The 23120-nt window shown below is 40.3% G+C and overlaps 3 protein-coding genes across 9 annotated transcripts in view; all 3 read right to left on the reverse strand.

The window, feature by feature from the left end:
- Positions 1-473: 473 nt before the first annotated feature.
- klhl8 (kelch-like family member 8) lies at positions 474-10653 on the reverse strand. Of its 4 annotated transcripts, none has more exons than XM_084383034.1 (12): positions 10572-10653; positions 7412-7631; positions 7028-7089; positions 6636-6801; positions 6396-6545; positions 5851-6037; positions 5083-5226; positions 4488-4599; positions 3522-3690; positions 3274-3433; positions 2699-2900; positions 474-2489 (listed from the first exon to the last, which is right to left on the reverse strand). In XM_084383034.1, exons 2-12 carry the CDS (start codon positions 7607-7609, stop codon positions 2366-2368), a joined length of 1674 nt encoding a protein of 557 aa, XP_084239160.1. In that variant the 5' UTR covers positions 7610-7631; positions 10572-10653; the 3' UTR covers positions 474-2365. The 4 variants fall into 4 exon arrangements, with proteins under 4 accessions (XP_084239160.1, XP_084239157.1, XP_084239158.1 ...); XM_084383031.1 differs by having other exon boundaries at positions 6225-6545; XM_084383032.1 differs by having other exon boundaries at positions 6225-6545; positions 10499-10583.
- A 901-nt stretch (positions 10654-11554) lies between these two features.
- On the reverse strand, positions 11555-17398 carry sdad1 (SDA1 domain containing 1). The gene is made up of 22 exons (XM_084382390.1): positions 17190-17398; positions 16971-17075; positions 16783-16881; positions 16345-16455; positions 15821-15892; positions 15613-15713; positions 15469-15526; positions 15297-15371; positions 15059-15160; positions 14896-14965; positions 14702-14805; positions 14475-14532; positions 14283-14341; positions 14112-14188; positions 13876-13973; positions 13681-13757; positions 12996-13125; positions 12774-12865; positions 12496-12686; positions 12245-12329; positions 11861-12022; positions 11555-11752 (listed from the first exon to the last, which is right to left on the reverse strand). Exons 1-22 carry the CDS (start codon positions 17277-17279, stop codon positions 11708-11710), a joined length of 2061 nt encoding a protein of 686 aa, XP_084238516.1. The 5' UTR covers positions 17280-17398; the 3' UTR covers positions 11555-11707.
- A 1899-nt stretch (positions 17399-19297) lies between these two features.
- Positions 19298-23120, reverse strand: part of ptpn13 (protein tyrosine phosphatase non-receptor type 13) — a 50215-nt gene continuing 46392 nt past the window's right edge. For all 4 annotated transcript variants that reach the window (XM_084383641.1, XM_084383642.1, XM_084383640.1 and 1 more), the window contains 11 exons: positions 22780-22945; positions 22536-22625; positions 22361-22455; positions 22205-22260; positions 22027-22124; positions 21549-21697; positions 21373-21463; positions 20445-20782; positions 20152-20367; positions 20013-20075; positions 19298-19917 (listed from right to left, as the gene is read on the reverse strand). In XM_084383641.1, the coding sequence (XP_084239767.1) occupies positions 19840-19917; positions 20013-20075; positions 20152-20367; positions 20445-20782; positions 21373-21463; positions 21549-21697; positions 22027-22124; positions 22205-22260; positions 22361-22455; positions 22536-22625; positions 22780-22945 (1440 nt within the window). In that variant the 3' untranslated portion in view covers positions 19298-19839. The remainder of the gene's footprint in view (positions 19918-20012; positions 20076-20151; positions 20368-20444; positions 20783-21372; positions 21464-21548; positions 21698-22026; positions 22125-22204; positions 22261-22360; positions 22456-22535; positions 22626-22779; positions 22946-23120) is intronic.

A 23120-nucleotide genomic window follows, 5' to 3' on the forward strand; every position in this document is an offset into this window, starting at 1 on the left:
ACAGTAATTAATGAGTCAGCTTCTTAAGTGTAAGGACTTGTTGCTTTTCTTTTTTCATTCGTGATACTTGTGATCTCAAGAAAACTAAATTTAACTCTTTATCACAGGAAAACAGAGGAAATAATATGTTTCCGTACTTTGGGCACTCGGAAATTATGAGCATTTTAAAAAAAAAACAATTTTTAGACATTTTATGGACTTGACAATTATTCTCGAAATTAATCAGATTAATCAGTTATGAAAATAATTGTTACTTGCAGCCCTAGAGTCCAAACTGTTCAGAAACGTATAAATCTATAAAACTCTGGTGAACTGATGTAAATAAAGATTGAACATTTTCAAAACAGACCCGACAGTTAATTTTTTAAGGGGCATTACCACAAATGTGATTGCTAAAGGTTTTGTTGGCCCAGACCTGACTAGAAGATAAAATTCAATAAAGCAATAAAAAAAAGAAAGAGAAATCCCACCAATGAACTTTACACATAACTTTATTGTAATTTATACCAATACCATGTAAATAAAGAGCAAAACATGGAAGCAGTCAAGAGGAGGAAGAACACAAAGTACAGTAAAGTTTACAAAAGACTCAGCATCTGTCTGATTTGCTAACAAAGTCAGCAACAATATTGGTAATATATTGTTGATAATATGCACTAGTATTAAAAAGGGCAGGACACAAACTGTGCAATAATGTGTGTATTTCTTGTATAAACCGTATATAGCATTTCTGTTTAAACTCTGTCAGCCTATTCTGAAAAACTGAATATGTTTTCTTAGATAGGGCAGAAATAGGCATGAGTGTTAAATAAACATCTTCAAACATGAATAACATGAAATTCTCCATTTAGGACAAAAATATACTCAAGACTTCACATCTATTCGAGGAAAATAGTGCACAGCAATGGATTAGATAGTGTAGTAAGAGGAATAGCAAAGATACACCTATCTTATTATACAAAATGTCCATATATTAAAATATAACGAAACCATCTGCAGAGACAAACCTCAGCTCAATCTCATACACATCTGAAAGCACTGACAGTCCAGCTATCGTCGAACGCAAACATTTCGAATTTGTAAGTCTGTCAGATTGAACAGATTTCTGTACAATAATGTGAAACTGAAGAAGAAGAAGAAGAAGAAGAAGAAGTAGTGGAGAGGCGCATCGTATTGCTCTGATCAGCCCTCGACTCTCAGGTATAAAGTCTTCTCAATCCTGAAGTCGAGGTAAAAGGTGGAGACTCAGGATTCAGCAGGCGGTTGAACCAGATTTTTTTTTTTTTTGTGTTTGGCACTTGCAGTGATTAAATTCCTTGGACCCGTCACCTCCTGACCAGCGACTGATTTGTCTCAATCAGCCTTAAAATGATTGTTCAAACACATTACAGGCAAATCTCTAAAAGTAGAGCTGCTGGGGAACGATCCAGCTTACTGCAGAGGGGAACAAAGACGGACTGCTTGAAGGGAAGCTTAACCTGGCATGAAATCACAGGAATCTTGGAAATGTATTGGACATATTGACATCATATTTCAGATTTTATATTTCAGTGGATCTTTTGTTTCGACCAGGGTTTCCGTTATTTGGAATTAACGTTCTGTTAATCTGTTGAGATCTGGCATATATTTAAATCCGTCCAGTTACACTGTCCGACAAAATAAATTCCCTCGAAACACAATTTCTAGAGAAAGAAGTTTTGTGTTGGTGATGCACGACATTAGTCGTCTTCATGACCTCGATAAACACATATTTGTCCAGAATTTCTGAAATCTTCCAGGACGTAGACCGGAACGGAAACCCTGGTTTTAACTGCACACGCTGCACTGCAAACAAAGTGTTGAATCCAGTATGATCACATCTCTCTGGATAATAAAAACAACTGCAGAGATAAAGAGTAAACCAGAGAAGAGACCTTTCATACTGGCCCATTATAAAGTCCCTGTTCATAATGTGCACTGGAACCCAAACTCACCTCTCAGTCTCTAGTATTAAATACAAGGTTCAGCTACCATTTTCCCTTAAAAGTTAAAAAGAAAGTCAAAACTGTGGCAAGGCAGTCAAACAGAAGAAAATACAGTACAAATAACTACATCACTGATTGCAAATAACACCAGAGAAGACTTCAGATTTGTCAGATGTGCACTTCAAGTCAATAAAACCTCCCTAATGTTCCTCAATCACTGTATGCAAACTGAACATCAGTAAAGTGTTCCGGGCTGATGTTCAGACAGTGGCAACAGTACTCAAGTTGCAGGGGCGAAATCGCTCCGTCACCGTCCGTGCGCTTTGTGTCGTGTGCTTGTGCAGTGATCAGATCTGATGGTGACCTGGCAGTCGGTCCCCTGGTGATAAGTGGGCTGGCGCTCACATGCAGTTGGCCACGTTGCTGGAGCCCTGGCCGACGTCCCTGATCTGGCTGACGTGAGACGAACAGACGGCCACTCCGGCTCCGGCACGGCAGTGAGACACTGAACCCACCAGCTCCCATCTGAACGCAAGACAGAGAGAAATTACAAAAAACAAGAATCAGATGAAAATATTCAAGACATTTAGAGACATGCATGTAAAACAAATAACGCAGTCCAAAAGTAGGTCATTTAATCTTGCGTGTAGATTCAGAAATGTATCTGCACTTTTTTTACATAATGTCCCTTCTTTCCCTTCTTATGTGAAAGAATGAACAAATTGTTGTCTCACCTGTTCATTCGAGGCTCAAAAGCCTCCACTGTGTTTAGGTAGATGTTCCCATTGTGACCCCCGACTGCGAACACTCGTCCCATCACAGTGGCCACCCCGACTCCCCCGCGAGGGGTGGTGAGCTCAGACACGTACTCCCAGCGGTGCATTCGTGGGTCGAAGCGCTCTACAGAGCTCAGGGGTGAATTGTCATCAAAACCACCTTTAAAAAGTAAAGAAGACAATTGTTAAAAATCAAAAGAAACATATCACTGATGTTTTCGTGGCAAAGGACACAATGACTCGTCAAATTCAGATGGTACACAATAAAAATCTCATCCTTACACTCTGTTAATCAGTTACCAGATAGCTTTATGAAACATGAACTTTTGTCTTTCCTGATTCACACATTTGTGTATAAAGTGTACGTTGCGTGTGTAGGAGGCATGTGACTTGGGTGTATCAAGAGAGGAGGAAACACCAATAAAATCTGAGGTCAATTTCAGTCATTGAAGTACAAGCAAACACATCTCGGAGCTACTGTTTATTATTCCAAACAACAATATCTGTTATTACAGCTTATTTATTCCTCTTACCCACGACGTAGAGGCAGCCATTGAGTTTGCTGACTCCATTTCCAGCCCGTCGTTGGCCCATCTCGCTGACCTCCGTCCACTTGTTGATGTGCGGGTTAAACCGCTCCACACTGGACAGTGATGCCACGCCATCGTTGCCTCCCACGGCATACACGTAACTCTGGAGAGGAGAGGGTGTTAAAGCACTGAAGTCCAGAGTAGAACTCGTATATCACTCACATATTGATCGGCTTTTTCTACTTTCTCACCCCCAGTGCCACAGATCCCACTCCTCCTCTGGGTGTGTTCATCGCAGCCACAGAGCTCCAGCTGTCACTTTCGATATCGTAGCGCTCCACGTCGTTGAAGCAGGAGTTGTCATCCAGACCTCCGATGGCATAGATAGGACCGCCGAGAGCTGCCAGGGCTATACCCCTCCTGAGAAACACATACATCCTTGTTGAAAGCAGTATTTCTGCTATTTACATAAAGCCTGGTGAGCTCCACTGCCTGTCCTGGGTTGTGTTTTGACTCTTTAAACAGCAACAGTGGAGGTAGCTGTCAGATGAGCCAGTTTTAAGGCAAGAGATTGCAACAACATTTTAATTTAACCAGTGTTTGAATTTCTGCTTATTGTTAAAGCCTGTTGTGACAATCCTGCTCAAAATGAGAGATCACATGAGAAGCTCTCGGCATCTCTTGGCAACCAGACTATTCATTTGTTTGTGTAGACTGGTGTTTTCACATCTATCCTTTTTTTTTAAATCACCATTTTGTGTGTGAGTCTTAGGAAGCCCAGGTTAAAAACTTAATAACAATGTAGCTGATCCTGGACTGATTGCAAGATATAAATATTCAGTTTAGACGAGTTCACTTCCTCTTCCTCACTCCACTGGCTCATCGGCTTGTATTGGGACGATGGACTGAGCACCCAGCATTCTCCAAAAAACAAAAAAATATTGACTGTTACTTTAGATTCCCTGCACTCATCGCTGAGTTATGCTATCATTAACTTTTTGGTGTCATTAAAGAGCTCGAGCTAGCATAGGGCTTGGTGTGATTTGCAGCAATACAAAACTCCCATAGGGAAACTGCTAGTTTAACAGTACTTGGCAACAATTAGTGTCGAGTGTTCAACTGTGTATCGGATGTTCTTAACTCGTAAGGAGCCTTGTTGCGGGCTAGCCCTATTTGAATTTTGGTTTTGGCTGTTGGTTGTTGTAGTGTCCGTGTACCTCTTTGTGTGCATGGAGGCCTTCATCATCCACTTGTTGGTGAGGGGGTCAAACAACTCCATGTTGCCTAAATGTTCGTTACCATCATGGCCCCCAACAGCATAAACCTTACCTGAGGAAACCAAGCAGATATGAAGTTGAGTGTTTATGATCATGTGGCCTGACCAGTGATTACAGTATGTTTTCAGTTGCAAGTTGAAGTTAATCTGTAATTCAAATACTTCATTTTCTACATTTTATGAATTATCTCATCAAAACTAAATATTAGGGCAGTTGCAGAAACATACATCTGTATAATGCAATGCAGCTCAACTGCACCACCAGCTGCAGCCTCCAAAATGATCACGAAGTTAATTAAACAGTTCTCTACAAAAACTGAACATTATTAAATTTATGAAAGTCGAACTTTTTGCAGGACTGTGGTATCAGAATTAATTTATTTTAGCAAAGTGTACCAAATAAACTAGCACCGGGGTGCATAATAAATGTCATAATGTTTCCCTGCACTCTTCAATTTCGAAACTTTCCGAAGTGTTCATCTTTGCATACCCCGTCTCTTACTTTCCGCTTTGTTATCATAAATAACCCCTCTTACCTCCTACAGATATTACGCCCACGTGTCGCCGTCTGCTGTTCATTTCAGGTCCAAAGAACCAGCTGTTCTTAGTGATGGAGTAGCACTCGATGCTGCGAAATGGGTCACCAGAACCCCCCCGGCCGCCCACACAGAACAAAACACCTGAAGAAGTGGAAGGAAAGGAAATCATGCATCATACTTTATGAGCAGAGAACCTCAGAACAGTAAACAGCTAGTCGGTTATAACATTTGCATTTTTGAATCATGACTGGTTTGTTTTAGGATGATAAGAAAAAGTGCTGAATCTTCCTTCAAATGCCATAAAATCCATGTTACATGTTTTTACATGTGTTACAAAGTTTCAAAAGGCACTAAATGGTCTCACCCCTTTCATATCACAAACTCCCTCCACGAACACCAAGATCCTCAACAGCTGCCCTTTAAACTACTCCCGAGGTCACCACAGAAACCTCTGGGGAAGCTGCTTTTAGCCTTTAAGGCCCCAAAATACAGAACTCTCTTCCTTTAGATATTAGACTTGCTGACTCAGTGGATAGTTTTACACAACATCTTAAAACTTCCCTTTTTTGTAGAGCCTATAATTAGCTGTTGTCTGCTTTTATCTTTGACAAAAGACTGTGTTAATGCCATTTTCCCTTTTCCTCCTTGTATGTGTGAATGATTTTGAACCTGTGTTTCTGGAGCTTTTGTTGCAGCACTTTTAGCTGCATTCTGTGTATGAAAGGAGCTTTACAAATAAAGGTCATCATTAAAAATAAATTCTACCTGCAGTATGTTTCCGGGGTATTGTGCGGACTGAATACTCAAAGTCCGGCACCACCTTGTTGCTGAGGTGCAGGTGGTAGTTCCTGGCTTCGTCCATCAGGTCGCGACAACTCAGGTTACCTTTGATCATCTCCTCCTTGGCCACTGTTCCAGTCAGGAACTCGACAGGGAGAAGAGGGAGGCGCACCTGAAGGAGACACCAGCTTACACTTTGTATTAGGGTTGTAAAAGTGATTACATAAAGCTATACACATACATGTAACACTTAATGTTATACACAGTTATGTAGCTAAACCTTCAGACAAACGATAAAGTGGGTCATAACTTTCATTTACATAAGCTCAAACAAACCCTTCTGATTAAAGCTCTCTAACCTGAGACATGATCTGGTCCAGCCAGGCCTCGTGGTGCTGTGGGTTGGCTTTCAGCCATTTCACTGCTGCATTGTACACCTGTGTCTCTGAGTGGATGTTGAGCTCACTCGAGGACAATAAAGTGCGCAAGTGCTGCGGAGACACGCATGTAAAGTCCTCACATTCCACTACCTCAGTGAAGTGTTCGCAGGCATAGCGGTCGGCCATGTCCATCAGGTCCACGCGGTTGTGGCTCTCGGCGAAGGTGCGAACTGCCAGACAGTTGGTGGGATGAAAGTGGGCCTTCATGTACTCGCAGCAGGCTCTCGCCACCAACTCCACCTGACAGATTCAGGCAGAAATCAAGACATTTCACATAGGGAACAAAATGCCTGCACAGCTTTTTGAGTATTTGTATTTGTGTTTCTTTACCTGGAGGATGCAGGCAGCATAAAGCAGCGGCTGGACATTGTCGACAGTTAATGTGAGCTTGGAGGAGTAGGCAAAGTGCACCAGGTCCTGAATGGCATCACCATCAAAGTCCTTGATCTCGATCAGTTCCTGCTTAGCCTCAGACATCTCTGACAGGAACATGGCCCTGAGGGAAGAAACAGAAACTTAGACAAGAACAAGGTGAAACATCTTTCACAAAGCTTTGTGTTCTGCAAATACATAAAAATCCAATGACTTGTAACATTTGGCTTTAAGAACAGTCCAGCAGGTGATAAATCAATATGGAGAAGTGTCCACTAGTAAGAAGAAATCATCTTATATGTACTGAAAATTGCTATTATAGTAGAAAAAAACATTAAAAAAGAACATACCTGAAGTACGGTATCACACAAGCCAGCACTAGCTTGTGACATGGTATCAACCTACTGCCAACCTGCAAAAAGAGACAACAAAATAGACGATTATAAAACAGGAAACAAAGCACAGCATACAGTATACAGCATCGCTAAGCTCACTGCTTATTCATTTCCACAGTATGACTGGTCAGACAGAGTACTGTGAATTTGGCACCTTGTTAGAGAATAAAAATAAATCAAACAACCACTCTCAGCTCTAAATTTCCATCTTTCTTTTTAAATCATCTATAAATATTCTTCATTAAATCAAAACCTTTAACATGAACAACGATCAGCTGAGACATAAATATCAGACAAACAAGTCTCTCTCTTTACTCGTGTCTGGACAGAGTGACCTACCTTCAGTGTGACGTCACAGAGCTCTCCCACTTCATAGAAATGCCTGAGGGAGTTATGGAAGTCCTTCCAAGCCTCATGAGCCTCAAAGACAAAGGACCCGTCAGGCTCACAGTCTGCTTTCGAGGTCCTGTTTCCAGGTCGCTTCTCCTTGGACTTCAGCTGCTTCGCATGGTCTGGCACCACATCCCCGGGTGCCATAGCTGGCTACAGGAAACAACACCTATAAGAAAGAGAGAAATCATTTTTCTTTTCTCAGTTTTACATTATTTTTTATTTGATACTGTTCAGTTTTGAGCTGCTGATCACAAAAAACAAGAAATCTGAGGATGTCCTCAACTTGTGATTTGCATTTTTTTTGTTATTTTCTGACATTTTGTGGTCAAATAACAAGGTCAAACTGCTGTGGCCCAGCATTCCCCTTTAGTACTCACTCATTAGAAATTATGGATTTATTTTTAAAACGGCCAATCTTGCAATGTTAAAAAAAGTTTCCAAAATCCAGGATCTGTCCCTTTATCTTGTTCTGTACCAAAAGATAATGGGGTCTATTTTCCATCCTCCATCCAAGTTTTGTGGAAATCTGTCCAGTAGTATTTTGTGTAATCCTGCTGACAAATAAACCAACAAACTTGGAGGCGTATAAACATAACCTCCTTGGCAGAGGTATTAAGAAAAATAATCGTGACTTTTAGACTTGCATTACTCAGTGAATATTGAGAGGTTGTAAACAATAGCAAACAACAGAATAACGGCTCATCTCGAGTGATAGTAAGGAGGCCAAATGTTCACGGCCATTGACTGCATCGTTTGAGAATAACTCGAAATCTGAAACGGGAACCGCAACTGAGTGCAAACAACGTTCTGCAGCAGGCTTCAATGGAGGGAACAAAAGGGAAATTAGTGCCTGCCAGCTGAGCAAGTCTGTTCAGTAGTACTCTCCCTGTCAGTGTCACTTCCCCTTTACTCATTCAGCAAAGACTGGAGCCAAATGTGGAAAAAAAAGACAGGACAAGCAGATTCTTGTACGCTAACATGGCACACCACGAAGAGAAATACAAAGCAATCAAACCCATTAAAATGCCTACCTATTGCTGAATCTGATGAAAAAATCTCCACAGTTGATGATTTGTCACAGAGAAACTGAGAGCAGACAGCCAGAGGGCAAAACTCCACCCACACATTACAGATGATGCACTGTCTCTCTTTTAAGCTCGGTCTCTGACAGTGAATAGACTCAGTGTATCGCCCCCTCATCACCAGTCCTCTCAGCTATAAGAGCAGAAACATCAAGTGCCATCATATGCACTGGTGATCAAAGGCTCTCCCCACTTCTCTTCTACTTTGTAGGTCCGTGGACAGGCTTCATCTCAACACATGTAGGCGCTTTGTAAGATCGGCTTCAGTCAAAGACGGGTTCAGGGTCGGCTGGAACACTTTCAGGGCCTTAAGATGATAACATCCTCATGTTGTATTATTTAGGAAGAGTGATGCAGTCAATAATTTAACAACAGAGATGTACTGCACGAACACTCAACTCCACAGAACGCAAACTAAAAAAACAACGTGCCGACAGCACCCTCTGTTTTAAATCCATACCCTTTTTTTCTATGCATCTGTCCACCAAACAGCACATCACATTGGGCACAGAGGTAAACAAAAAACGGGTGTGCACTGATGAGAAGATACTACTGTCATGTCAGATACTTCATCCACTCTTGTAAGAGCGCGCAGGATTTGCACAAGTGCTTCTGCGGTTTGTCCTTTGATCAGCGACACTACAGTTATTACCCAACTAATGAGCCGGCTTCCTGCAGACTGCATTACGATCATTGTACTTCCCTTACCACGTTTGGAGAGATTGAGAGTGAGGCAGCTTGTCATAAAGTGATGAATGTCAAGTATACAGTTTGTATTTTACATAACTTCACCCCAGTCTGTGAATTGTGTTTCTTCTGATTACATGACACAAGTGCAACTTTACGATTTCCTAAACCTTCAATCACATATGTAGCAAACAAATTTGTTTTGCACTCGTCTATACGTGTGTAGCAGATACTGCTTGCTGTCTGAAGGAAGTGTATCTTTAACGTGCATTAACAATCCTACTTTTACAATATCAGGGACAATATTTCTGATATGATGTGCAATTTAACCTTTCATTACTTCTCCTTATCATTTCATATACAACTACGATATGTTTGGATCACTAATATCGATATCGGCCCCAAAAATCAAGCATCGGTTTTACCTTAACTTTATCCTCCTATCAAACATATAATTTACTCAGGTCTAAAAGTCTGCAGGCTACTTTATCTCGGACATGCCCAGAATACACATCAAGGTGACCCATATACACTACTTAAAATTAGTTTTATATTGGGATATATTAGTGTTTCACTTTATTGTTTAGTCTGAGACACATCTGAATTATTAGAGTTTTGTGAATAGTTTCAGTCTCCAAAAATAATGACACTTTTATTTGAATATCCCAATATGCCTAGCTAATTTTGAGTAGTGTATATGTAACAAAGAAGCTTTAACAGTTACAATACGATGCCCAGAGAAGATGTGATCGATGCAAATATTCAAAACACCAGGCAGCTGCACTGCAAACATGACACCTAGCTGTTTAATGTAAACGGTAGCTAGCAGCTTCAGAGGTCACTTAAAATAATATTTGACGTACCCACAGTTTTTGGGTGCGATCCCAGGAAACACTCGTACTCATCCCAGCTAAGTTTGTACAAATATCAGGCATAACAAGGGAGAAATGCTGAAATAAAACCTGTAACATCAACCACACGTTCACAGTTTGTGTTATAGGTTTGGTAGTTGATATTTCCGCATGTGAACGTCGTATTTCTAACGATAAAGCACGTGTTAGTTTCTCTTTTTGAACCACACAATACACAACAACACTTAAAACTATTCAGCATTACTAGAATAACATTAAGGAGATGGACGTTAAGGGTTAGCTTGTTTGCTAACAGCAGCTAGCAGGCAGACTAGCATCCGTGCGACAGCTAATGTTAGCTAGCTGGCAGGCAACGGAAATGATTTAACCGAGAAATTAGCGAAAATACTGACCGCAGAATGGCACACATTAGTACGAACCAGCAGGTAATCGTTGGGTTAAGTCATAAATATTTAATTTATGTACCTCATGTCGCAGCAAGAATTAAAATGCCGGCTTCGTTGAGCGGAATGTTTGGCATTAGCACGTTTGTTGTGGTTCCAGGTGCTTCATGGGAATTGTAGTTTTACAGCATTACCTGAACAACTGCTGGATTCAATGTATGTCAGAAGCTCCACATTTAGTTTAGTTTAACGCACTTTCCAGTTTATTTACATGCAGTATTGTTAAGAAGAGTAGCCTACTTGCTGTTATTGCTTCCTTGATTGTAAAGAAAAATAAATGATTAACAGACACCTGTCTCTAAGATCTCTACCAACATTGAATGAGGATTAGAACAAGTTTTTTTCTATAATATATATATATAAAAAAAGCAGTAATGGCAGACAGATGCATAGAGTCTCACATTGCTTAGTTGGCAAATAAGGCCTATATGTCTCCTGGTCCTGTAAATGACACCGTGTTCAAAATAAGGCACTGGAGCAATGTGCAAAGTAAGGAAATGTTACACTGCCTTTACAATTCTTGTACAACTATATGAGCCAATTAAATCGCTTCTAAAATTATACATTAACAAAACCTCCTATCTTCTATTTACTGTATATCAGTGCAATGTCAGCATGGTTCAGCAACGCCAAGCAGTAATATTGAAAACAGGTTATTGATGAGGATAGATTTTAAAATTCACTACATATTCAGTGCAAAAATATATATTTAGAAATATATAGGAAACCAATATAGCCATAAAGTACTGTTTATGAGATCCAGGCCCATTGACATAAAACAGAGAAGTCTGCAAAAACAAAACTGTCTCCTCAGAAGTTTTACAACAGTGATTTAAACCTTAAAAACAGTGTATTCAGTGTAAGCTGTCAAAATAATACCCACATCATAAGACTTCAATCTAAAGAGTTACAAAACTGTGACCAATGGGAGGCCATTCATCAGTTTCTATGGGAGGGACTACGAGTTGCACCATAAACAAACCAAAACAAAACAAGACCCATTGACACAATTATCAAAGATTGTTTATTTCACAACAGTGTAAAGCATGTGCTTCATTTGCTGAAAATAATACGATAATAAACTGTTTTACAGACTGCTTGAAGGATGTACAATATTATCAGACATTGTGAGGCGATATTACATTATGTCCACGTGTCCTACTTGCGCTTCTTGTTTTTCAGGAGGGCGTCCCGTAGAGCAATCTGCAAAAGAAAAACAGAATATTCAGCTGAAACGCAAGACTGTCCTGTCTTTATATTTCACAAATCCACGGTCATATACAGTAGCTCATTCCGACGGGTGCGACCTACCTGTTTCTCTCTGAAGGAGCGTTTGCCTTTCGTTCTGACGTTCTGACTATGTCTCATCATCATGAAGTTCTTCGTCTTCCTCTTCTCCCTGTTGCTCGTGCTGGCGTGTGGGTTCAGTTTGGTGTGCTTCTTGATAAAATCTTTCCGGTCCGTCCGTCCCGCCTGGAGAATCACATGCATGGTTAGAGCTGATATGATTAGGTGACAGAACATTTAGATAAACTAACTTTGCTAATTAAAAATTATTTTGTTTTTCTACTGCATCAACAGCCCGTTTTCATGCAGGAGACGTCTTTCCAGCAGTAAAACACTTCTTTGAGCAACCGTGATTTCATAGGACCAGTGATGAGTTCAAACCACCCTCCAGTCAGTATGAGGTTTTACCATTGCTGTTGCCAGGCGCGTTTCCTTGTCTGCTTTAGGTTTCTTATGTAGTTTCTCAATATTCCTCAAGGTCAGCAGCTCCCCTCTGAAAGATTTGAGAAACAAATATACAGAAATCTTAGTTTGATCATCTTTCCTTATCAACTTTACACTCAAGGAATCTGAGACCTGAGCGTTAAGAAGTATATATATTCTGAAGACAAACTCCTCTTTGTCATTGATGTAATGCAAGGCGTCAGTAGCTTTCTGACCTGTTGTCTCCCTCATCGTCACTGTCCACAGTCTTCCTCTTCTGGCCCTTGCCCGGCGCACCGTTGACCTCCTTGGCCAGCTGCACCAGACGGATCTTCTTGAAGTCGTCTTGAGTGAGGAGCCTGCTGCCGCTGACAGCCGCCGCCTTGGCTTTTCTCTCCTCGACGGGAATACTCTGAAGCTTCTCGGCCTTACACAAACACAGAGAGCCCCGACATTAGAACAATGCATGATCAACCGTCAGCAGTTTGATGAGATGTGGCGGTTTCATTCTCACCACTTCTCCTGTGTCTTCATCAGACGAGTGGTGAACGTTTACCCACTCCCCGTCTTCATCGCCGTCACTGATGCTGGCACTCTCCCAGCCATCTGTTGTGCAGGATGAAAAATATTAGGCTGACATTGATCGCAGAGCCTAGTTTGAAACTGGATTTTGTTTTACAGATGAATTCAGACACTGTAACCCAATCCTATGGACTCAGTGATACGATATGCTCACCTTCGTCCTCCTCTCCCTCTTTTTTCTCCCCCTCCTCCTCCAGGACTTCAGCTCCGGGGATGTAGTCTTTGGCCTCAAGCTCTCCGTATTCTTTGATCTTTGCCTCGACTGAAGCCTCTGTAGGCCTCCCCTGGACAACAAGAGGAAGAGTTTACAGTTATTTTTTTATTTTTCCCATTAGGATCTATCGCCACCACTCTCTTCTATAAATGCAACATCATTTTTAGTACCTCTTTCCAGATCAAACTGAACCACACGGGAAAATGTCAAAAAAAAAAACAGCACGTTGAGGGATTGTAACTCTTTTTAAAGAACATTGCTCCATTCAGTGGCTGTATTTTGATGTAAATCATCTTTACTGTTTCCTGGATGTTCAGTACAAATTTCAGCCCAATAGGGTGGAAAAATAAGCAGTTGTTGAGGTTAAGAATACGCAAAGAAAGAATCGCTAAATGATAATGAAAATGACTTTTAAAAAAATCATAATTAAAATAAGTTTTTGCATGAATTTTCTCGAGAAAATCGACGACACTAACTGGGAAAGGTTCTGAATTCTTCATGAGTTGGCCTGGAATGACCCAAATGACTCATCATATATAAAGAAATTGTATTTTTGCTTTATGCAAACAATACTGACTGGTGTTGTAAGTAAAAGACATCATTTCAGTGTTCACAGCTGGCTCACCCTGTCCCTCTTGTGCAACATGTGTGGATTAAGACTCCTGAACAGCTGGATCAGTCCTCTGGCCGACATCATCACATCTGAGGGCAAATACGGACAAAAACATGTTGTTTTGTGAATGCAAACATGTGCAACAATCTCTTTATTCAGCGCATCCAGAAGAATTGTAAAAAGACAAAAATACGGACAGTCACTCACTCTTGTCTTTATGGGTCTTGTACTGCGCCAGGTCCTGCAGCAAGTCTTCATTGATGGACAGTGGACAGCGGGCCGCCACTTCTTTGATGGCGTTGATGCTTGAGTACAAAAAAGGGGTCAAATTTAATACTTGGTATGTTAGTTACAAAAGAAATTTATGGATTTTATTATTATTACTGTTTTTGGTTTGAACACGTTTTAAGCTAAACCAGGAAGTAGACAGGGCCGCTGCTCACCCCACAGTCATGACCTCCCCGGAGTTTCTGTCTGTCACAAAGTTGTTGGCGATGGTCATGATTACAGGTTCGATGACCTGTGGAAACGCATAACAACAGTTACGCTGGAATCCACTACGTTAAGTCCACATGTGTCGGCGTACCGAATGAATCCAGTAGATCTTAACATACCTCTGGTGGGACGAGTTGATGGGACGACTGGGCGGCACAAAGGAGAATCTTTGTCACCTCTGAAAAGACGACAGTTTGTTTAAAATGCGTCATCGAGATCAAACTTTTAAGGGGAACTTTGGGGGAAGATATTTTAAACTGAAGAGAAAGATCGTCATTGACTGATTTATTTTATTTTTTATTTATTTTTACCTCTTTGATGGGGCTGTAGGAATCTCTGGACGAAGGCATAAAAATTGAAGAGGAACAGCTGGAAAATAACAGAAAATATTATTCAAACCACATCAGTAATACCTTTGAATAATGTGTATCCTGCACATCAGCCATCATTAATCACTGATCTGTACAAAGTCACAGATATTTTTGATGGCCAGTTTCAGTCACCGTCCATCAGGCTAAAAAGTCTTCATTCATCTTACCTCATGGATTCCAACTAGCCTGGAAATGAGCTCCATCATCATGATCTTCACCTCGAAGCGCTCCTTAGAGCCTTCCAACTGCTTCAAGAGTTTCTCTGAGAAATCTTAATAAAAACAGACGTTTGATGGTTCAGAGTTCTGCAAAAACAAATTCTTTGTGCTGCGGTTGCTGTGGAGGTGACGGGTGAGCCTACCTTGCGGATCGTGAATCAGGTGAATAGCAGAGAAATTGAACACTTCTACTTTCCTCTTCTTCTTGTGTTTCTGCCCGAAGCGTTAAAAACAATAAACTCAGTCAATTTGAACACAGATGTGACGGTATGAGTCATGACTCTGCAGTAGTAACAGCAGCGGTACCTTGAGGACTTTCATCGCTTTCTCCATCTTCTTCTTGTTTTTGGTGGTTTTCTTGCCAGTGTTGAATCTCACCTTCAGGTCACGGACTGTTGGTCCCTCCGCCTGAAAGATAAGACTGATTCTTAACAAGAACGGCACGACAAACACATTTGTGTATCTTAAATATTATTATAATACAGAAATAATCACAATGAGAAAAGTTTCCTTTATCGAGCTATTTTATATTTTTGGTACTTGCCTCTGACTCTGAATCACTCTCATTCTTCTCATCCTCGTCTTTGCCCAGAAAGAATTTAAGACCCGCAACAAGGATCTAAACAGGAAAAGAGGCAAAGGAGAAGTTAAAGCTGATACTTTAATAATAAACAAAACAAGTAAAGCATTGTTGTTTTCAGTGTGAAAAAACTTACCTTTGTCACTTTAGAGAAGCATGCCGTTGTGATGACATTAACTGTTTTGGCATCATTCCTGTGACACAAATTCAATCATGTGAAAAATAGCCAAGTCTACACGGTCTTATTCAAAATAATGTCCAGTGTACTAATAAAACGCACCATATGTTCCTCGTGTAAAGCTCCCCCATGATGTCTAAAGAGATCTTTGCAGCGATGGGATTACTGTCTCTCAGCATGGTGTACATGAAGTTCTGTAACGTCTGAAACACACAGCAGGATAACAGGGAGTGAGCGGTGACCGTGTCAAGCTGCTGTGTCACACAAATAGAAAATTAAGTACGTAACACAATTGAGTTTGTGCACTTACTGTGTTAATCTTGTTGTTTTTGTGCTTTGCATTGATGTTTTTGATATCTGCTACTATGTGTGTGTACAGAGTCTGTGGAGAGAGAAAGGCAAAATGTTTATATCGGAAAGAGGAAACAACCGAAGAGCACAACATGGAAGTAATGCAAACATTTAACCCTGTGAACCCCAAGCAGTTTCTGGGTGATTTTTGCTACAGTCATGCAATATTTAAGTCCTGCACAGTCAAGAAGTCTGGGGGAAAAGATGTCCTTCTTTTGCAGTACAACACAGTAAAAATGCCGCAAATAAAACAGAAGTTGAATTTATTTAAAGTGCTCACAAGCAATTACCTCGGTACAGACTAATTGCACACATTCACCCTCTACTCCAAACTGCTACCAATGGATTCCTTTCTCCTCAGATAGAAACTACTTAAGTATGTAATAAAACACTATAACACTACTATAATTTCTTGGCAAAAATGAAATACTATCCACCGACTGCAAGGCTGCTGTAAGATATTTGAGGGCTGAGCGCTCTAACCTTTCTGAGAAGCTTGTCGTGACATCGCAGCAGCTCAAAGAAGAGCTCCAGGAGGCCAGAGGGGTTGATCAGATCCTTATTCCTCAGGAGAATCAGCGCTTTGCAGAAGGTCTGATACAGACAGGGGACACACAACATAATGTCAAACTTAAGAGACATATCAATTGCATAAAAAAAACAGCTATTACAAGAAACTAATAGATTAATTGATTGCTATTTTTTATTTTGAAGATACAAAATCAAAAGAAGACAGCTCAATAAAAGCTTCCAAAGGTAAGTTTAGGCCAAGAAGAAGAGAAGAGCGAGGACAGAAAACCTTTACCAGAGAAATTCTCATAAAACAACACAGTTTACATGTTAGTAAAGGAGGAGGAAGACGTAAACTTCACATTTAATAAAGATAAAAAAACAAGCTGTGGTGCTGACAGATGTTCTCACCATTCTTAGGTCTGACTCCAGGACTGTGTGGTGGTTCATTAGTAACTCAGACAGCTCTTGTGGAAAGGTGGACAGGTGCTGCAGGTAGCAGTGACCAACCTGAAGAACAACTTGAACTGTAACTACACAACATACAGAAAGTAGGGAGGTACTACACATTACTAACAGGTAAACATCTGGTACAGTACCTGAGCGAGAAACATGACAAGATCTGCCAGCTCCTTGTTCGGCTTGTCAGGCTGCAGTTTGAAGATCTGCACATTGGACTGATAGTGTCGGTACTGCTGCTGAAACTGTCAAAGACACAACAACAACCACTTTTCATCCACTGCTGCGGTGTACTGACAGTCCTCATAGGCTACAACTACTAGCTAAAAACTTTAGCATTGTTAGCTAACAGCACTTACCTCCTCTACGTACGACTGCGGATCTCTTTTAATGAGATTCTGCAGTTGTGGCAAGTTGTTCGGCAGCTTGTTGTTGTGTCGCCCGGACATGGTTGAAGATGTTTATGCGAGTATGTTGGGGAAAAAATTACGTAAAAGTCGATTTTACAAGGCAAGCGTGGCAAATGTGCAGGCTGCCATTTAACTAACAGCGCACAGTCCACACGTCACTTCCGGTGGTCTTCTTCTTCTTCTTCGGTTTTACTTGTAGGCTACGAACCAACGTTAACGCTGCACGGCGCCGCCTCCTGTACCGGAGTGTGTACGAGGCGTCCCGTCATAACGTTATGAAGAAGTTGTTGTGGATATTTAACGTTTATACGCTAAATATTTAAGTAAGGCCTTTTGTAACTGTATTTGTTTCACGTCTAGGTGTAATAGAGAACCGAAGCCACGCCTCTTCCGGTTTCCCTCATGGGACAGATTTCAGAAAAACTTTGTATGTTAATGAATGGAGAGACCAATCTTTTAAAAAAAAATAAATTTGTTTTTGTTTTCTCTGTAAAATGTTGTATTCTGAAAAAGAAAGGCACATTTCTTGTCCGTGTTGTTATATTTTGAAAATGGGACAACAAAACAAATGTTCCTTGCAATTTGTTGCCTTTATTAAAGGTGCACTATATACTACTCTATTAATAAATAGGACAAATGTTATCCTATATTTGTGAGATTTCATTTTGAATATAACAGACTTTTGGAAGACGTAACATTTTATATGCTAACGAATATGCAACCGTTCTCAGAAGGCACAATACTTGGACACATTGATCACATTTCTCATTTTGATGGTTGCACTGAGAAAAGGTAAAAATAAATTGTAGACTTAAAAGATTATAATACATTTTTTGGGGGGCAAAATATATATTTTTTTACTTACCTCAGTGGTCTACGTTACATTAACCCACAGTTTGTTTTACAGCGACCAGCAGGCTAGCATTAGCATGCTATCTAGGTTGTCCACAACAATCGAAGTTAGGCACACCATGTGTAAATTCATACTCAGCTTCTTACAAAATACTCTGAGACATTTTCACTGATTTCCCTTTCTACTTTGTTTGCTAGGGGTTTTGGTTGCTGTGTACATTTTTGTGAGGAAACAATAAAAAGCATGATTAAAAAGATATTTTAACCGGGAAGGAGCTTTCGAAAGAGATCATTATGATTCGCTTGATCTTTTTTTAATCGCTTAATGGTGAGTTCTGCACGATTTGCACTGCTGTATCTCAAATAGCAAAGAAAAATATCTGTCAAACACATTCAGCAATATAAGCTTTATTTTGTTTAAATGGGCAACTGAACAGCCAAGTGAGTGTGATGTCATTAAAAGACTTCTGGAGACATGGCCATGTTTCCAGAATTATTTTACAGTGATGGGATAATTTTGGCACCACATAGTGGTGAAACTGGTGCAAGACAACACAACACTGTCAGCAACACCTACAGCTTCCTGCTTCTGTATTTCTGGAAAATGACATGGTTCCATTAGATAGCTCAGGAGTGTGCATTCATCCATAGAGAACAGATACAGTAACATGAACATCTGTAAATGGCAAGAAAAATATATAAATATGAATTCTCCAATGTTCAATCTTTGCACAGACTTGTTTAATAATTTCTATGGTCAGTTTTGAGGCCAGTTTGTCGTTTCCTGTGGCATTACAGCCAAGATGTCTGATCCCTAGGTTGACAAATCAACACCATATATAGCAGAATGTCATCACAAATTATTGCTCTAAGAATGGAAAGTCATCACTCCCCTAACAGCCTCAGAACAGCTTCTCATTATCGCAATACTGTGCAGTAACTTGTAGCGTAAATAAAGTACATTTCAAGTCATCAGCCTTTACACAGGTGCACGAGTTGTAGCTTCTCTTCCTCAGACTTATCAGTGGTTTTGTTAGACAGCAAGCTTTGAAAAATATCGTTTCTATAAATGAAGTTGTGATGGCAACCTTTATACACAGCATGAACACGAACAGTAAAGGTATATATGAAGGTAATATGCATAAAACAACAAAGTCAAGGAAAAATATTTCGGATTTTTAAAACAAATGAAACTTTCCTCTACATAACATTTAAAACGTATCCAGTTTAATTTTCAGGAGATGAATATGTACACTTTTAATTCCATCATTTACCCTCAGGCAGTAAGCAATTACTGTATAATAGATTTACAAAGCAAATACTGACATAGTATTCTGTCAAGGCATGTTCCAGCATCAAAATAGGATTTAAAATACACAAGTACAATTTTGTTCCACATAAAATACGAAGTCGTTGATCACTTTCATAATTATTTTAGAATATTCAAGAATCTCGAAAAAAAACAAAAACCCCATAAGTGTTCTCTTGTAGGTGACGATAAGAAATACAATCAGCAGTTCTCGTAAATGCATTGTAAGGGAGTAGCAGCCGAAGAGAGAGAACTCAAAAAGCAAACATAAAAATATAGACTTCTTTAAAAGGATTTACTCTCAAGTGAACTGAATATTTAAAGGCAGTTTAAAAACATGTAGTGTAAATTTGGCAATTTCTGCCTGTGTCAACTCTCCTCCATTTTTGTTTTTGCTCTTGTGAAACAGTCACCCAGCCTCGACAAATGTGGTTTCTACTATCCTGAGATGTTTTCCTCTGCTTGAAGGCATCTGAGGACATAGAGGATCACTTGATAGCAGAAAATATATTGGTCCTGTAAGAAAAAAAACAAAACAGGAAACGTGTGAGCGAAAGACATATTTCAAAGAGGTGTAGAATCAAATTCAAAGAGCGAACTTTAAAACTCACCTCTGTTTGGACCATTCCCTGTCTCTGAAGTCTCATGTTCCGAACGACATCTGAAATATCAAACTACAAGAAAAAGTTTATAAGATTGTGATCGTGAACAAAATAATACAAACAAGAATAAAAGCTTCCGTCTACTTACATCAGCATCTTTACCGATGAGACCCAGAGCCACGTCTATGCAGATGAGGGTCCCTGATCGACCGATGCCGGCGCTGCAATGTGTGATGATGGGCCCCGATCGATGAACGTGCCTCATGTAAGAAATAAATGTGAGCAGCTGCTCGGGCTGTGTGGGCGTCCCGTGGTCGGGCCATCCCGTGTAGTTCAGATGAGTTACACGCTGTATTTCATTGGTCTGAGGAAAGAGGAACTCTTAGGTTAATGTGTCTACTATGGCTCAAGTTGTCATAAGAAAATTAGCTATAAACTAACCTGGATGTCTTTGACCTCGATGAGTCGTATGACAAAGTTGTCGAGATATTGGTCTTTAATCAGCGTGATCTGTAACCTGTCGTCCACCATCTCTGCCGTCCTTGGTGTGTCCGGCCAGTACCGCTGACATTTCACTTTCCCTCCCTCTACTTCCTGGGTCATCATGGCGATCACGTTAGACTTCTGCTCCCAGACCATTTGCCAGAAGTCACCCAGAGTCGTGGGTAAGGGTCCCTGACAGGCGATGTACAAGTAGTTCTCATCCTTCACTGACATCTTGATGAAGTTGGCGTTGATGTAGCCGCCATCTTTGCCCAGCACGACCCGAGTTGTGTCAACTAGATGCATATACAGGAAAATCAGATTTTAAACATGTCCAACACTTTCAAGGGACAGTTCAGCCCCAAATCAAAATCATATATTTTCCTTCATGCCTGTGGTGCTGTTCACTCATTATCCATTTGGTGTGCGTTGCAGAGTTTTCAGTTGTAGAGATGTATGCCTTCTATTGAATATGATGGAATTGGATGGTACTCGGCTTGCGCTGCACAAAGCGCCGCTAAAGTGACACCACAGACCTCGCTGTGAGTAGTTTCATGTAGGTAAGTTCACTTATTATTTTCCGTTTCTTTTCACTGTCACTGTTTGTATAGTGAACTAAATTACTTAGCTAGGTGTAGGCAAAACATAAAACATACTTGGTTAAGTTTAGGGAACTAAAATACTTGGTTAGGTACTAAATTACTAAAAAACAATCTAGATGCTTAAACAGCACTGCAGGTAAGAGAATAAATATATTTTTCTGATTTTGGGGTGAACTGTCCCTTTAAGTATCAAGGACTGGATTTAGTGATGTTTATTAAAAAGCTTTAATTTTCTGTTATGAAACACTATAAATATGGACCAGAACATTTGTGACTGCTCTTACAGGGAACAATATTCTTGTAGCGATTCTTCTTCTTGTTCTCCTTCGTCTGGCCTATTAAACAGTCGTCCAGAGGCTGGAGGTTCTGAAGATTCTGCCAGGAGGGAAAACAGATGTTCATAAAAATGTCATGACATGCCAAAAATTCACAGCCGATGAAATTTTAAGTAGATTCTCACTTCAAACTCCTGCAGTGGGACCTTCTGCTCGAGGAGGCCTCTCATCATGCGCACCACGGTGTTGAGCTTCGCTCCTGTGTACTGGCCGTCAGGGACCACTTTGACGAGGGGTAAAGAGGTCAGCTCATCCTCGGTGATAATTGGCCCATCTGGGAAAGACAGAATTAAGACACAAAACAGTTCAAATGTCAAAAGTAATGGCCCAAAAACTTTATGTCAGTCACGAAACTGCAAAATAAAATGAGAGTTCTGATATTAAAAAATACCCGACTCTAATGACACAACACTGAGAATGAAAAGAGAGACTGGCCTGCATGGAATAACATTTCTAAGACCTGTTAATTCCTCTTTATTCACTCCAACTTATTAAATGTTGATAACTACATCTGATGGAGACTCTCCTACCGGACGTCAATTTATTTTGTTGCAAAGACTTAACTTTTTTAGAGTCAAATCTGAAATCCAAAGTCCGTCTTACCATCTCTCGATTTGAAGTTCATGTTTTCAATCGGTAGTTCATCACTTCCCCATGTGATTTCATCTTCTTCTGGCTGTCCGGCACTCATTTGCAGATAGCTGTTGATTCAAAAACGTAAATGTGAGATGTGAAGGAGAATCGTGTGAATATATTCACCGTCCTAAAAAACAAATCTTACTTTTCGTTCCTTGGATCGTCAACACTCTCCTCTTGCCATTCCACTTTCCGGGAACTCTGTTGTGGAAGAATCATAAACAAATTAAACAAAAACTATCTGATTAGCCCTCGTATAGTTTTATGTTTCATGAAGTCTGATGTCAGATTTGATTTGTACCTCAGGAGAGTCTTCAGGTAAAGAAGATCCATCACAATCTGTGTCCTCTGAAAGCTCTGCGCTGTGCTCCGTCTCTCTTGGACCGTCTTCATAGTCTGTGAAATGTGTTTGTAAATTAAACATTGTTCTGCTGAGATTTCAGCACTTTATGTTGTAATATGTAATATGTTATTACCTGCTGGTGGTATTGCAGGATAGTTGCCAGATTTGAGCTCATCATGGAGAGCACGCAGCTTAGTCTTTGCCCCACTGTCCTCACTCATGTCTGAAAGACACAGGAAGGAAAGTGTAATTATTACAAGACGAATGCAAGTCACAATATGGTTTAAAAGAGTTTTAGAGCTTTGTAAATGATAAAAAAACATGTGAAACATCTATTAAAAGGATAGAAATCCTATGTTTTGGATCTCTGTTCGTACCTGTGTTTCCGTTGCACTTGTCAGAGTTGATGGGCAGGTAGGCCAGGTATGTGCTTGGGTTCTGGTCCGGTGGTCTGGACACCATGAGCTGAACCAGGCCTTTAGCTTTACGGATGGTGGTGACAGCTTTGGTGTGGGACACTCCTGTCATTAGTTCTTCATTCACCTGCAAGAAACACACAATCATAATTTAATCTCTTCACTGAAGGTTGTGTATCGTCCCAGAACATCCAGAGAAACTTTAATAGTGTTTAATACAAAATCACAATCATGTAACAGCCGATCAAATGTTATGTTACATTTGTTAGACAGTTTAAAAGTACATTTATTAATATGACCCT

This window comes from Pagrus pagrus (assembly GCF_965226575.1).
Source record: "Pagrus pagrus genome assembly, chromosome: 19".
Lineage (NCBI taxonomy): Eukaryota > Metazoa > Chordata > Actinopteri > Spariformes > Sparidae > Pagrus > Pagrus pagrus.